At 33.6% G+C, this 11,967-nt stretch overlaps 1 protein-coding gene and 1 pseudogene across 1 annotated transcript; both read left to right on the top strand.

The window, feature by feature from the left end:
* The first annotated feature begins 2,837 nt into the window (after positions 1-2,837).
* On the top strand, positions 2,838-6,109 carry LOC121759551 (aquaporin NIP1-1-like). Its single transcript, XM_042155182.1, has 5 exons — positions 2,838-3,054; positions 3,129-3,353; positions 4,579-4,776; positions 5,057-5,118; positions 5,681-6,109. The coding sequence occupies exons 1-5, from the start codon at positions 2,950-2,952 to the stop codon at positions 5,898-5,900; spliced, it is 810 nt and encodes a 269-aa protein (XP_042011116.1). The 5' UTR covers positions 2,838-2,949; the 3' UTR covers positions 5,901-6,109.
* Positions 6,110-7,119: 1,010 nt separating this feature from the next.
* Positions 7,120-8,832, top strand: LOC121757417 (annotated as a pseudogene).
* The last annotated feature ends 3,135 nt before the right edge of the window (positions 8,833-11,967 follow it).

Genomic DNA, 11,967 nt, shown 5'->3' with positions numbered 1-11,967 from the left:
ATATATTTATATGTATGCGTGTCTCATTTTTCCATGTTATTATTTTCAACAATGCATTTATTTTTTTCTTTTTCCTACATAATAACTAACTGGCTACTTCAAAATTTTTGTTTGAAATAACAAGTCGTCACCATAAAATCAATGGGCCACATTCTGGTTAGAGTTCATTACTATGGTTCTATTTTTATACTACTGTGTAAAGTACCGTTGGTAATTTTTGAATTTATCAAGTTTAAATGGTTTGCCGCCTAAAGTGAACGGTTTGCGCTCTTGCAATCTTGTCTCCCCTAAACCCGTTGATCACTACAACGAGTCCATCTTATAAGGACACAAATTTGGTGATGCAATTACTTGTATTGGAAATTTTTGAAAATTAATCAAAATTTAAGTGCAGAAAAACACATTGTTACGGCCTGATGACACATTTATCAACACAAATTAGAAACACGAAATAATATCATTATTTAAAAATACCATTTATACAATTATACCAATCGATTATACTTACTAAAATAGAAAACAAAATATTATTCAAATCAGAGTATCCAATGTGATTAGACATGCAATAAGAACAAGTCCAATGAAGTGGTCAATGATGACTTATAGTTATATGCATGAAATAAAGAATAGAAGACCTCAACCTCAAATAATAATAACAACACAGTGGAGTAGTATTTATGATAATGCATTGTTATAATATACAAGCTGTATTTATACAATAAATAACCTTATGAGATTGCGTATATCAAAGATTACTCAGTCAAATTAAGGTTTTCTATGATCAGAAGCATGGTAATTTAATGGTTTGGTTGCCAAATGCATCAAAATTGTTCTGTTATGCACATTTTCCTCACCTAAGTTGCCGCTCTTGAGAAAAAATAATTTGAATGAAAATGGTCACAATTTTCTACTTAGGAAATAAGATAGTAGTAATAACAGCAAAGGTTTTGGTGGTTTAATTGGTTATGAAGCTATAGCAGTTGTTTACCAACCAGTTTGCAGTACATTGCCGGTTTTAATTTTTTAAAGTTATTATTAAAATTTTTAAAAGTTAATTAACCAAAGACTTCTGCAGTTTTGTTGTGCTTCGTGCTCGTCTTTTCTAAGGAAGCACTTGTAATACTGTGCTGTCTCTTAGCATATGATTCGTCTATATATAAAGAAACATCAAGTATGTAACTTTCTACTTTGTTTTTATTAGTATTATTGTTTTATTTGAGTTAGAAGATATATATGAGTAAGTTTCGTCGACATGCAATAGTTTGTCGTCTATCTCATACTATAATAATAACCCCAATGATAATTGCAATTACTGTCGTACGTACATATTTCACTAATTTATTCCACAAACTTCTTTTACATTTTAAAAAATCTTTGAGAACTAAAGTGTGATATTTACTCATAGGCTAGTACTATATAACTCAAGGATAACTGCAAAGATAGTGGTGAGCATATATATACTCACGTTCGTCCACCAAAAATAGTTCAATTAGTAGACGCCATGCGTTTTAATGTGAAATTGAAAAAATATGAAAGAGAAAATATAAAGTGTAAAATTGCAAATAGAAAGAGAAAATATGAATAAAATAGGAGAGATAAAAAAAAAAGTAAATAGGAGTAATAAATTGAAGTAACTTTCTAGTGTTTTAGTATGAGACTAATTTTGATGGAAAAAAAATGAAAATATGACACTATTTTTTATGGATAAAAAGAGATTTATATAGTATCATTAATTTTTTCTCTGTATACTTTCATTTACATTTTTGAAAATATGTGACGAGTTGAAAATGGTCATATTTTTAGTAGATAGTGGAGTAATTTACAAGATTAGGACTTTGGAGAAAAAATAAAATGCATCCATTTATATGCTGCATTAATTCCAGTGGCTTACTAATAATACTATGGTAAAAATTTAAATCCCGGTATCAATAAATGCAGCACACTTTTCAAGCTATATTAAAAAAAATAAATTAATCTCCGAATAAATTAGAGATATACTAATACAATAATGGGAAATGCTATGCAGCCACATTATGGCTGGCCATAAAATGACATTTTAGTAAATTTAGATAGTATGACTATTAATGTTTCAAATAAGTCATTTAATGCTCAAATAATTTTACACTATTACCCTTTTACTTAATTCTAGTTGTTTTTTATTTCATTTCTCTAATCCAAATTTTACACTTTTATACGTATTTCTTTTATTAGATTCATTCATTTTTTTAATTTTATGTTTTCAATAATTTATTTTTACACTATTTTTAAATTTAAGATTAAAATTTTGTCCTTTTAAAAATGTTTTCCTATTATACCAAGTTGGAATCAATAAAATTTTGTACTCGTTATGAAATAAATTTATTTGGAACTAATTTGATACATGCTCTGTAGTTTGGTGATCATTTATAATATTAACCCATGATTATTAATATAAATAAGTATATTGATCAAAGCTCAATTTTACTTATTTGTAAATATACAAACATTTAGAGTATTTTAAGTAAATATGAAAAATAAAAGTATTACCACGATGCGTTGGTATTATAAATATAAGAAATAATTAAATTAATTATCATGTAACCTTAATAAATATTAATTTTTATTTATATAAATTTCATGCAACATGAGTTAACTAATGATCCAATTAAATAAATTCTAGTCTCTTCATATTTATATTTCATAACTAAGGGTACAATTGTACAAATAAAATTGATACTTTTTAGAAGTATTGATTTTAATGAAATGGCATTAAATACACTATCTTTTATTATTTTTTTATTTTTATGGCTGACCATAATGTGACCATTTAGCACTACTCTACAATAATATCCATTGAGTTGACTCAGCACCCTCAAACTCAATCACCCATGCTTGCATAAATATAGCTACCTTCTTCCCACAAAATCTTGCAAACTCAATCTTTCTCCACCACCATCATCTCTACCTGTTATGGCTGAGACATCAAATGGAAACGGAGTTGTTGTGCACATAAAAGAAGACGACTTCAACCGCAACTCCGGATGCTGCTCTCTCACCGTCCCCTTCATACAAAAGGTATATTTGATTTGATTAATTAGTTTGGTTGTGAATTGAATTGAATTGAATTTATTAAATAAATTGGTTGGCAGATAATAGCGGAGACGCTGGGGACATTCTTCTTGATATTTGCCGGCTGCGGTGCCGTCGCGGTGAACGCCGATAAAGATAAAGTCATCACTCTTCCCGGAATAGCTATAGTATGGGGCCTGGTGGTGATGGTCATGGTCTACTCCGTCGGCCACATCTCCGGCGCCCACTTCAACCCCGCCGTCACCCTTGCTTTCGCCACCTGTAAAAGATTCCCTTGGAAGCAGGTACCTCTCTCTCTTGGATCATGATTCGAGTTTCAAAAAATGTAATGAAAAATGGATGATAATTTTATATTTTATAATAATAAAAAACAAAATGAAAACATTAATTACGAACAGATAAAAATGATAAAGTGGGACACTAATGGTAAGTATTTGATTTGAATTTAATTTCAAATCAACAGCATTTTATGTTGACTCTTAGCGTATGCATACAATTGTGATTGGTTTTCGTCGAATTGAATGTCTCGGTGTTCTCATCAATAATTTTCACCATTTCACACTATATATATAATACACGTTGATTTGCGTTCGTTTCGATAAGATAAAACCATATCTATCAATATTTACTAATTCGGTGCGGATAAATCGAGTATATTTATGGGTTTATTTCTCAATGTCAAACCAAATATCACCAAATAATTAAATTACTCCTCATTAGTTTCTTATATAGTGTTTCACTTGAAACGTTAATTTGGTCCATTAATGAAATTTTTATTTTTAAACACATGATGACATACGATTTAAAAACGTGTTTAATTTTGGTGTCTCAATTAAAATTAGAAGAACACAAACGAAAGCATCTCAAAATATACAAAAATTACTCCTACTGAGTTATAGTGGACAATTGCATCGTCAACTTAAGTACTATATTTTTCATGCCACCCTCAATTTTGGTCATTTTTCAAAATATTTCAACACAAGCAATTACATTTTTTATTTTGTGTTTAAGTTTGTTGTGGTGTTTATTTTTCGTAGTTGATAAAACAAATAGTAGTACTATTAACTAATTTATACTACCAATTACTATAATTTTTCCAATTCCACGTATTTAGTGAGAGATAAGAATTAGGTAAAATTGGTTAAATAGAAGTTATCACGTGCTTTGGGATAATCCAAAACTTCAATTCTTTAAAGTAAAAAAGGTCTTCTTTATGTATATAGGTTTAATCGATAATAAATGTGATTTAAAACATTTAATGTTGTCTAGTTTAGGCAGCTAGGACAGGTTGTGAATTGAAAGTCTCACAGTAAATATACCCCACAAAGACTCAACATTTATTATGTTTAATTTTATATTTGTGTTAATTCTATTTCACAATAATTTTCGCAATTTTGATCTATGTTTTGTTATTGCTTTTCATTTTAATATATTGCCTACCACAAGTCACATAAATGCTGTACATGAAAACTACATATTGAAATAAAATGTTCATAAATATTATTGTAGGTACCTGCATATATAGTCGCTCAAGTAGTTGGATCAACCCTAGCCGCCGGAACCCTACGGTTATTATTCAGTGGGCCACACGATCACTTCACCGGAACCCTACCCACTGGCACGGACGTGCAGTCGTTGGTTGTAGAATTTATTATCACATTCTACCTCATGTTCGTCATCTCTGGCGTCGCCACGGACAATAGAGCTGTAATTATTCTCACTCTAATTATTGGCCCATAAAATAGTTAACATAATTAATTGGAAAAGACAACGTAAAGTTGGCTCAATTAGGTTGGAATATTAAGATGATTGTTCCACCTACATAATATTGACATTAACTGTAATTAAGGCTAATTAACGATTTGGACCATTATCGTTAATAAAATGGAGGTTTTGGCATATATTCTTATTTTTTAATAATTTGATTAATGGTGAAAGCGAATTAAACATAATTAATTTATATTTGAGATTAAATTTACTGGTGCAGATTGGAGAACTTGCTGGCTTGGCTGTTGGAGCAGTTATATTGCTAAATGTGATGTTTGCTGGGTATGTAAATTCTTCATTAATGCATGCATCTCTTTTAACTTCAAATATTGTCAAAAAATGATGTATATATCTCTATAGGGGTGTATATATTTATTAAATATGCACTTTTGACTATATATATAATATCCTTATCATAATAAGAAACTTGGAAATTGAAAAATAAATACATTTTCTACATAAATAAAGCATTTTCTACATGGAATATATGTATTTTTTTATCTGTTAAACTCTAATAAGTAATTATTTTTTCTCGATCCCAATAATATGACAAAGTCTTACTTTAAATTAAACTCTCATATGTGTATTTATGGAACTGGCACGACACATTACTTAAAGTCAATAAAGGATCATATCTGAACACATGGTCTGAGATATGGTAATAATTGAGACATACAGATTGCAAAATCATGACCTATTAGTTGGAGAGGAAACGTCTTAATCTTAGACTAACTAAGTTGGATTTTATTTACATAATTTGTGATCTCTCATGTGTTATAATGATGTTTTAAATTTCATAAATTTTTGCATCGTTGAATTGAATAATAGTGAATGGGCTTTGCAGGCCGATATCGGGAGCATCAATGAATCCGGCAAGGAGTCTCGGACCGGCTATAGTGTCGAACAATTTCAGAGGCATATGGATCTATATGGTTGGCCCAACAGCTGGTGCCATTGCTGGAGCCTGGGTCTACAATATCGTCAGATTTACTAACCTACCTCTTCGTGAAATTACCAAAAGTGGGTCGTTTTTGAAGAGTTCAGCCCGCAATAATTCAAGCTAGGCCCAATCTTCGGCCCACTTTTTCTTGTAATGCTACTACTGCAGTGCAAAAAAACAGGGTTTGATTGCTATAATAGTAGGAAACTAGTGATCACATAACCATATATTTTGATGCTCAAAGGGTAATATTTTTAGGCGGATCTATCTCATCGTTGATGTAATGAAGAATTAAAAGTCTTTGGAATTATGTAACAGACTCAATTATGATTATATCCGTATTATAACAATTAACAAAATAAGCTCAATTAATTGAAAAAATCTGGACCATAAGATCTTTGAGATAAATGGATGAGATTATGTATATTTGACTCGATCCAAGTGAGAGGTTCAAATTAGATCTCCGGTTACGGTGAGAACGTGAAAATCGTTTTAGTCATTGGATTACGATGATCTATGGTGAATGCATCTACTTAGTGCATGCTTGGTAGGCATGTTAAATTAGCACAAGATAATTAATTAAGATGAGCTTTAGGATAAAGATATATTATCTCACTCTTTTGGGTCTGTTAAATAATCCACCTTTTTGAACTAATTTGCTCCGGGCCTCAGCGAGCCAAGATGGGCTTTGATGGCCTAACATGGATCTTATTTTATCTACCCAAATAACTCATATATATCTTGATCTTATCAACCCAATACAATAACTTTATATGCTTATGTGATAAATTTATAAATTTAATTAATGCTTTGTGATACAACATAGTCACAAAGTTCTAAAAGGAACAGTTGACACAACAGTGGTGGTTCATTCCACGTTACAATGAATATTAATTTCTTGCTAATTAATAATCGAAATTATTAGCTGACTTTTATAGATATATATACATGTGCACAATGATGAAAATCGTTCATAACGAATTCTTTAAAAAAAAAGCACAAAGATGAAATATGTACTATTTATCAATTATTCAAGGTTCAACTTTATTTCACAACTTGAGTATTTTAATTTGTCAATAAGATACAAGTCAAAGAGTTAATTTTTTGTATATATGTCATTTGAGAGAGAGTCGCATAGATGGATTCGTTAACTTTTATAAATTAATGGAGCTTTCTTTAATTTAAGGTCACACACAACAGGAGAAGAATTAATAAGAGAGCAATTAAAATACATGATCACTTATGCAACCAAATTATTTGTTCTTTTAAATTCCATTAGCACTCGTGCAATCAACCGTTACTAAACTAGCAAATAATTATGGCTGAGATATCACCGGCGGCAAATGGACATCATAGATTCGAGTCACAATTGTGATGATCAGTCAAGATTTTGCTCCCTCACTGTCTCATTTATACAAAAGGTACATCTATTCTATTAAATAAATGATTGAATGATACGATGTGAAATTAATTAATTAATTAAGCAAGGCTTTGCAGTTGATAGCGGAGATGTTGGGTACATACTTCACGATATTAGTTGGTTGTGGCGGTGAACCCGGAATAGCCATGGTGTGGTCGTCATGGTCATGATTTACTCGGTTGGCCACATCTCCGGCTGCCGTCTCCATTGCCTTCGCCTCCTGCAATAGGTTTCCTTGGAGACAGGTAAAAAAACATAGATTTATTGATGGATATCTGTTTGTTGTTGATTGACTACAATTTACAAATTAGCTACGACATGTCACAACCAATCAATCAAATCAAATTAGCCACTTAGGTTATGCATAAATAGTAGTAACTACTCCCGAAGAGTATACACTATTACCTTTCTCGTTCGTCCCCAAAGAGTATGAACATTCCAATTTTGAAAACTATTTTTATTGAATGAAGTGAGACTCATTCCCTACTAATAATACTTAAAAAACATTCTTTATCTATCTCTTTCTTACTTTAACAATAATGCATTAAAACCCGTGCCGAACCCAAAGTTCATACTCTTTGGGAACGGAGGGAGTATGAAATTTAGTTAACTTTTAGTATGTCACCCAATTTTAAAAATTGATTGGAAAAGTATGCAGTTTAATAACCTTATTACCAATTTTCCCATGAATAAATATTTAGATAGTATATGTGTAATATATTATTGATGTTAAATATATACATGTCTTAAATTCATGATGTGACTGAATAGGTGTTAAATATGTTGTCAAACTAATATAGACTAGATATAAATTTGGTTTTCTCATTATAGACGACTTCATCCAAATCAAAGTCTAAAGTACAATCACGAAAAAATGTTAAATTTTCTTGATTTTTGTGACGATTTGACATAATATTTGTAGGTACCTGCTGGGTATGTAGCAGCTCCAGTAGTTGGATCCAGGGCGGCATGATTACTTCGTCGGAACCCTTCCTGCCGGCACTGACCTACAGTCTTTGGTTTTAGAATTTATCATCACATTCTACCTCATGTTCGTCATTTCCGGCGTCGCAACTGGACAATAGAGCGCTAATTATTTTAATCTATTTCTAATTGAATAATATTGCTCAATCACTAAATTAGTTGAAAAAGAACAGAATAGAGTCAGTCGGCTTACTTTTCTTGGAATTAATTAAACTATGATCATTTGTTCATTATGCAAATACACGTCATAATTTGATTAATTTTATGCATTTAGAGAGTGACATAAGTTATTCAGTTGACTTTTTTTAAAGTTCAAAAGTTATATGGTTGGCTTTTATTGATGCAGATTGGAGAGCTTGCTGGGATGATGGCCATTTCAGTAAATGTCTTGTTTGCTGGGTACGTTTGAATTCCATTCAATCTATTGATTAGACGAGAAACATTTTTATTAGTTATTTGGGCTTGGTTGCAGGCCCATTTCAGGAGCTTCATTAGGGCCAGCTATAGTATCAAACAACTACAAATCTATCTATTGGGCCCAACCGCTGGAGCGATTGCTGGTGCATGGGCCTATAATCTCATTAGATTTACTAATAAACCTAAAAGTGGCTCTTTTTTTAGGAGGAGTTCGGCCCGTATTCGTGCCAGCTAAGCCCTTCGTTCCACACTTTTTTTTTAAGCTTATTTTTATCTCTCACTCTTTGTCTAGTTCCCTCCAATCTAGCTCCCTCTATTTTTTTTGTCGTGGGTGTATTAGGCAATAGGTTGTGAATAATGTGATATGAAATGCATGTATATTGGAAAGTGAGCTTTGAATTAAAAATGAGATTATAGAATACTAGAAGCTATGTGATCTTTCCCATGCTATATGGATTATGTTATTTATAGATGTTTGAATCCATTTAAGAATATACTGAATCCCCGTATATTTAAAATTGGAACATTTTATACATGTCATAAATCATATGGTTGTTATCGGATCAATTTGATTGACAATCCAACCTAAGCGGACGTCCGCCCATTAGGCAGCAGGGAGACGGACGCGGACGTGCGTTGCGGACACCGGAGTTCCGCGGCATTCCGGGGACGTCCATCGGGACGCCTGCCATTGCGGTGCCACGACAGACGTCCCGATTTTTATTTTTTTTATAAAAAAACTCTATATATACGGCTCGTTGAACTACATTTCATTCGCACCACTTGTTTTAACGAGTTTCTCTCTCTCTCTCTATTTTCATTTCTTTTGAAGATAAATGGAGCACCACGATAGTGATTCCCCCGCCACGAGCTAGTCACAAACGCCGACTTTTCCCATTAGAGTTGGGGGAAATATCGGCGGAAGTGCACCGATGTCCGGGATGATGTCCGGAATGGCGCCGGTGATTCCCCAACCCCAAATGGCGGGAATGATGCACGGGTACTACAATATGTACACCCCTTGGTGTGGGATGATGCCCCAAATGCCCGGGATAATGATGCCCGGGATGATGCAGGGCATGCCTGCCGCTGCGGGGGGAGCAGGCAGGGGGTCCCCCAATCACCTGGGGACAATGTCTATCTCCCCTACATGGATTTATTGTCTAGTGATTCCCCCCAGAGTACTCCTCTGGAGAATCAGTTCACCGGGATTGAGACTTTCTCTTTTGAGGAGTTGGGATTATCTCCGGTCAGGGAGTCTCCCACTAAGATGCCACCGGCGGCAGGGAGGACGCGGAAGCAGGGGAGAGGGAAGGGCAAGGGCAAGGGCACTACCTCGTCCTCGTGTGCGGGGAACGAGGGTGGGGTGGGGGCCGAGGAGGAGGGAGAGGAAGCCGGCGGGAGAAAGAGGACAATCTGGAGCATAGGGGAGTGTGTCGCACTGGCAAAGGCTTGGATCAGTGTAGTCGAGGATCCCTACGTCGGGGCTAACCAGCATATCGACATAATGTGGTGGCGCATTAGCCAAATCTACCTCCAATTCAAACCGCTAGGTGGGAAGCCTCACGATGGAGAGCAATGTCGGAAACAGTGGGAGCGGCTGAGGAGGCAACTCAGCCGATTTATCGGCACCTACCAAAACAACCTCCGCACGTCAACCGGCGGTATGTCCGCCGATGATGTGAAGCGCCAGCGGGTCCCCGAGGTTCAATCGGCAGCTTTTTCCCAGATCGATCCCGAGCTCCCCTCACTCGTCCGCATACAACAGCATGAGACCCTGATACACACCATGGAGAAGTGGTATGTAGCGACTGACCCCTTATACAAGTTAATGTTGAAGGATGCCATCGACAATATGCGGCGCGATTTGGGGATGCCATCCCTGCCCGTGAGTGACGCCGGGACCGACCACGGGCACGACGGGACTGGCGACGGGGACGACGAGGAGTGAGACGGGGGCCGCATTTGTCGAAGCTTGAGGTTATTTTTTTTAACTATGTATTTTTTTTAATAATTATGTATGTTTTTTGTTTTAAATAAAATGGTTGCATTTTCTCCGTATTCGTGTCGAAATTTTAATTCCGTAAATTGTTTGATTCCGTAAATTGTTTAATTTGGTGAATTTATGAATTTTTATTATTGTGGATGTCCGCCATTGTGCAATGGGATGTCCTTATGACGTGGCAGTGCAGTGGGATGTCCTTGTGATGTGACAGGAGGTGTTTTTGGGAAGTCCGTCGAGATGTCTGTCGGGGCATCCGTCCCACTGTGGATGCTCTAATAAAGCCTAACTTGACCTGTTAAAATAACTCTCAACCTTAATATGATCTCAACATGCTATTTTAAATCCTAACCCAACGTGTACATTACACAATATAATATGGTTGACATGACACGATAACAATTCGAATTAAAATATGATATTACATGATAAAACATGATTTTTTAACCTGATTTACACGATGAACTAATTAATGTAATGTATATATATTTTTAAAAGAATAACAGTTTAAATTAATAATATTTTTTTAATAGATCACCTGAATTCAATTTAAAATTATCGGATTCGGATCGGTCAACTCAATAAGTACACGAACTCAAATACATTAATTTCGCACATGTTCAAAATTTTCGTATTGTTTGAAAATTATCAGCCATATATCATAAAAGAATGACATGCTCTTCATTCAACGTGAGCCAATTTTCTTGACTTCATATATGTATAACTTTGATGGCACGTATCAGAAACATTATAATAAAAAACATAGTAACATACTGACTTGTATGAATTCTCCACGACATGAATTTTATATACATGGAATTGGATTTTACTATTAATAGTAGGTGACTGTCGAATTGTCAACGCTGAAATATTTTTTTTCCTTTTGTTAGAACATCTTAAATAGGGAGAGGGAAAGTCTTTATAACTATCGTAATTGTCTTTTTTTCATAAAAAATTATTTAGAAAAAAATATTTGAAAATATATTATAATTTTCTTATTTTAAAGAGATATCTTTACTTCTTCATCGATAGAAATGTAAAATCTTATAACTATCGCCGAAAAATCATTTTTAAGGAAACTATATTGGAAAAGGTATCGTACTTTAATATTTTAGAATATATTTTAAGCTATTATTTTTATTTTAGAAAATAACCTTTTTCTTTGGAGTTTGTTACTGTTTAAAAAAGTGCATATTTTTTTCTTTTGAAAAGATAAATAAATAATATAGTATATCTTTTTTATATACCTTCTATGTTTAACTATTCAAGATGATGTTAGTAATTATAGTATCCAAAGTTATCATATTTAAAGTATAGATACACATACACATGAACACGATTGATTAGGTTCCCTTAAATTTAGTCAAA

Source organism: Salvia splendens, chromosome 12, assembly GCF_004379255.2.
Source record: "Salvia splendens isolate huo1 chromosome 12, SspV2, whole genome shotgun sequence".
Lineage (NCBI taxonomy): Eukaryota > Viridiplantae > Streptophyta > Magnoliopsida > Lamiales > Lamiaceae > Salvia > Salvia splendens.
This window is presented reverse-complemented; position numbering and strand designations above follow the sequence as displayed.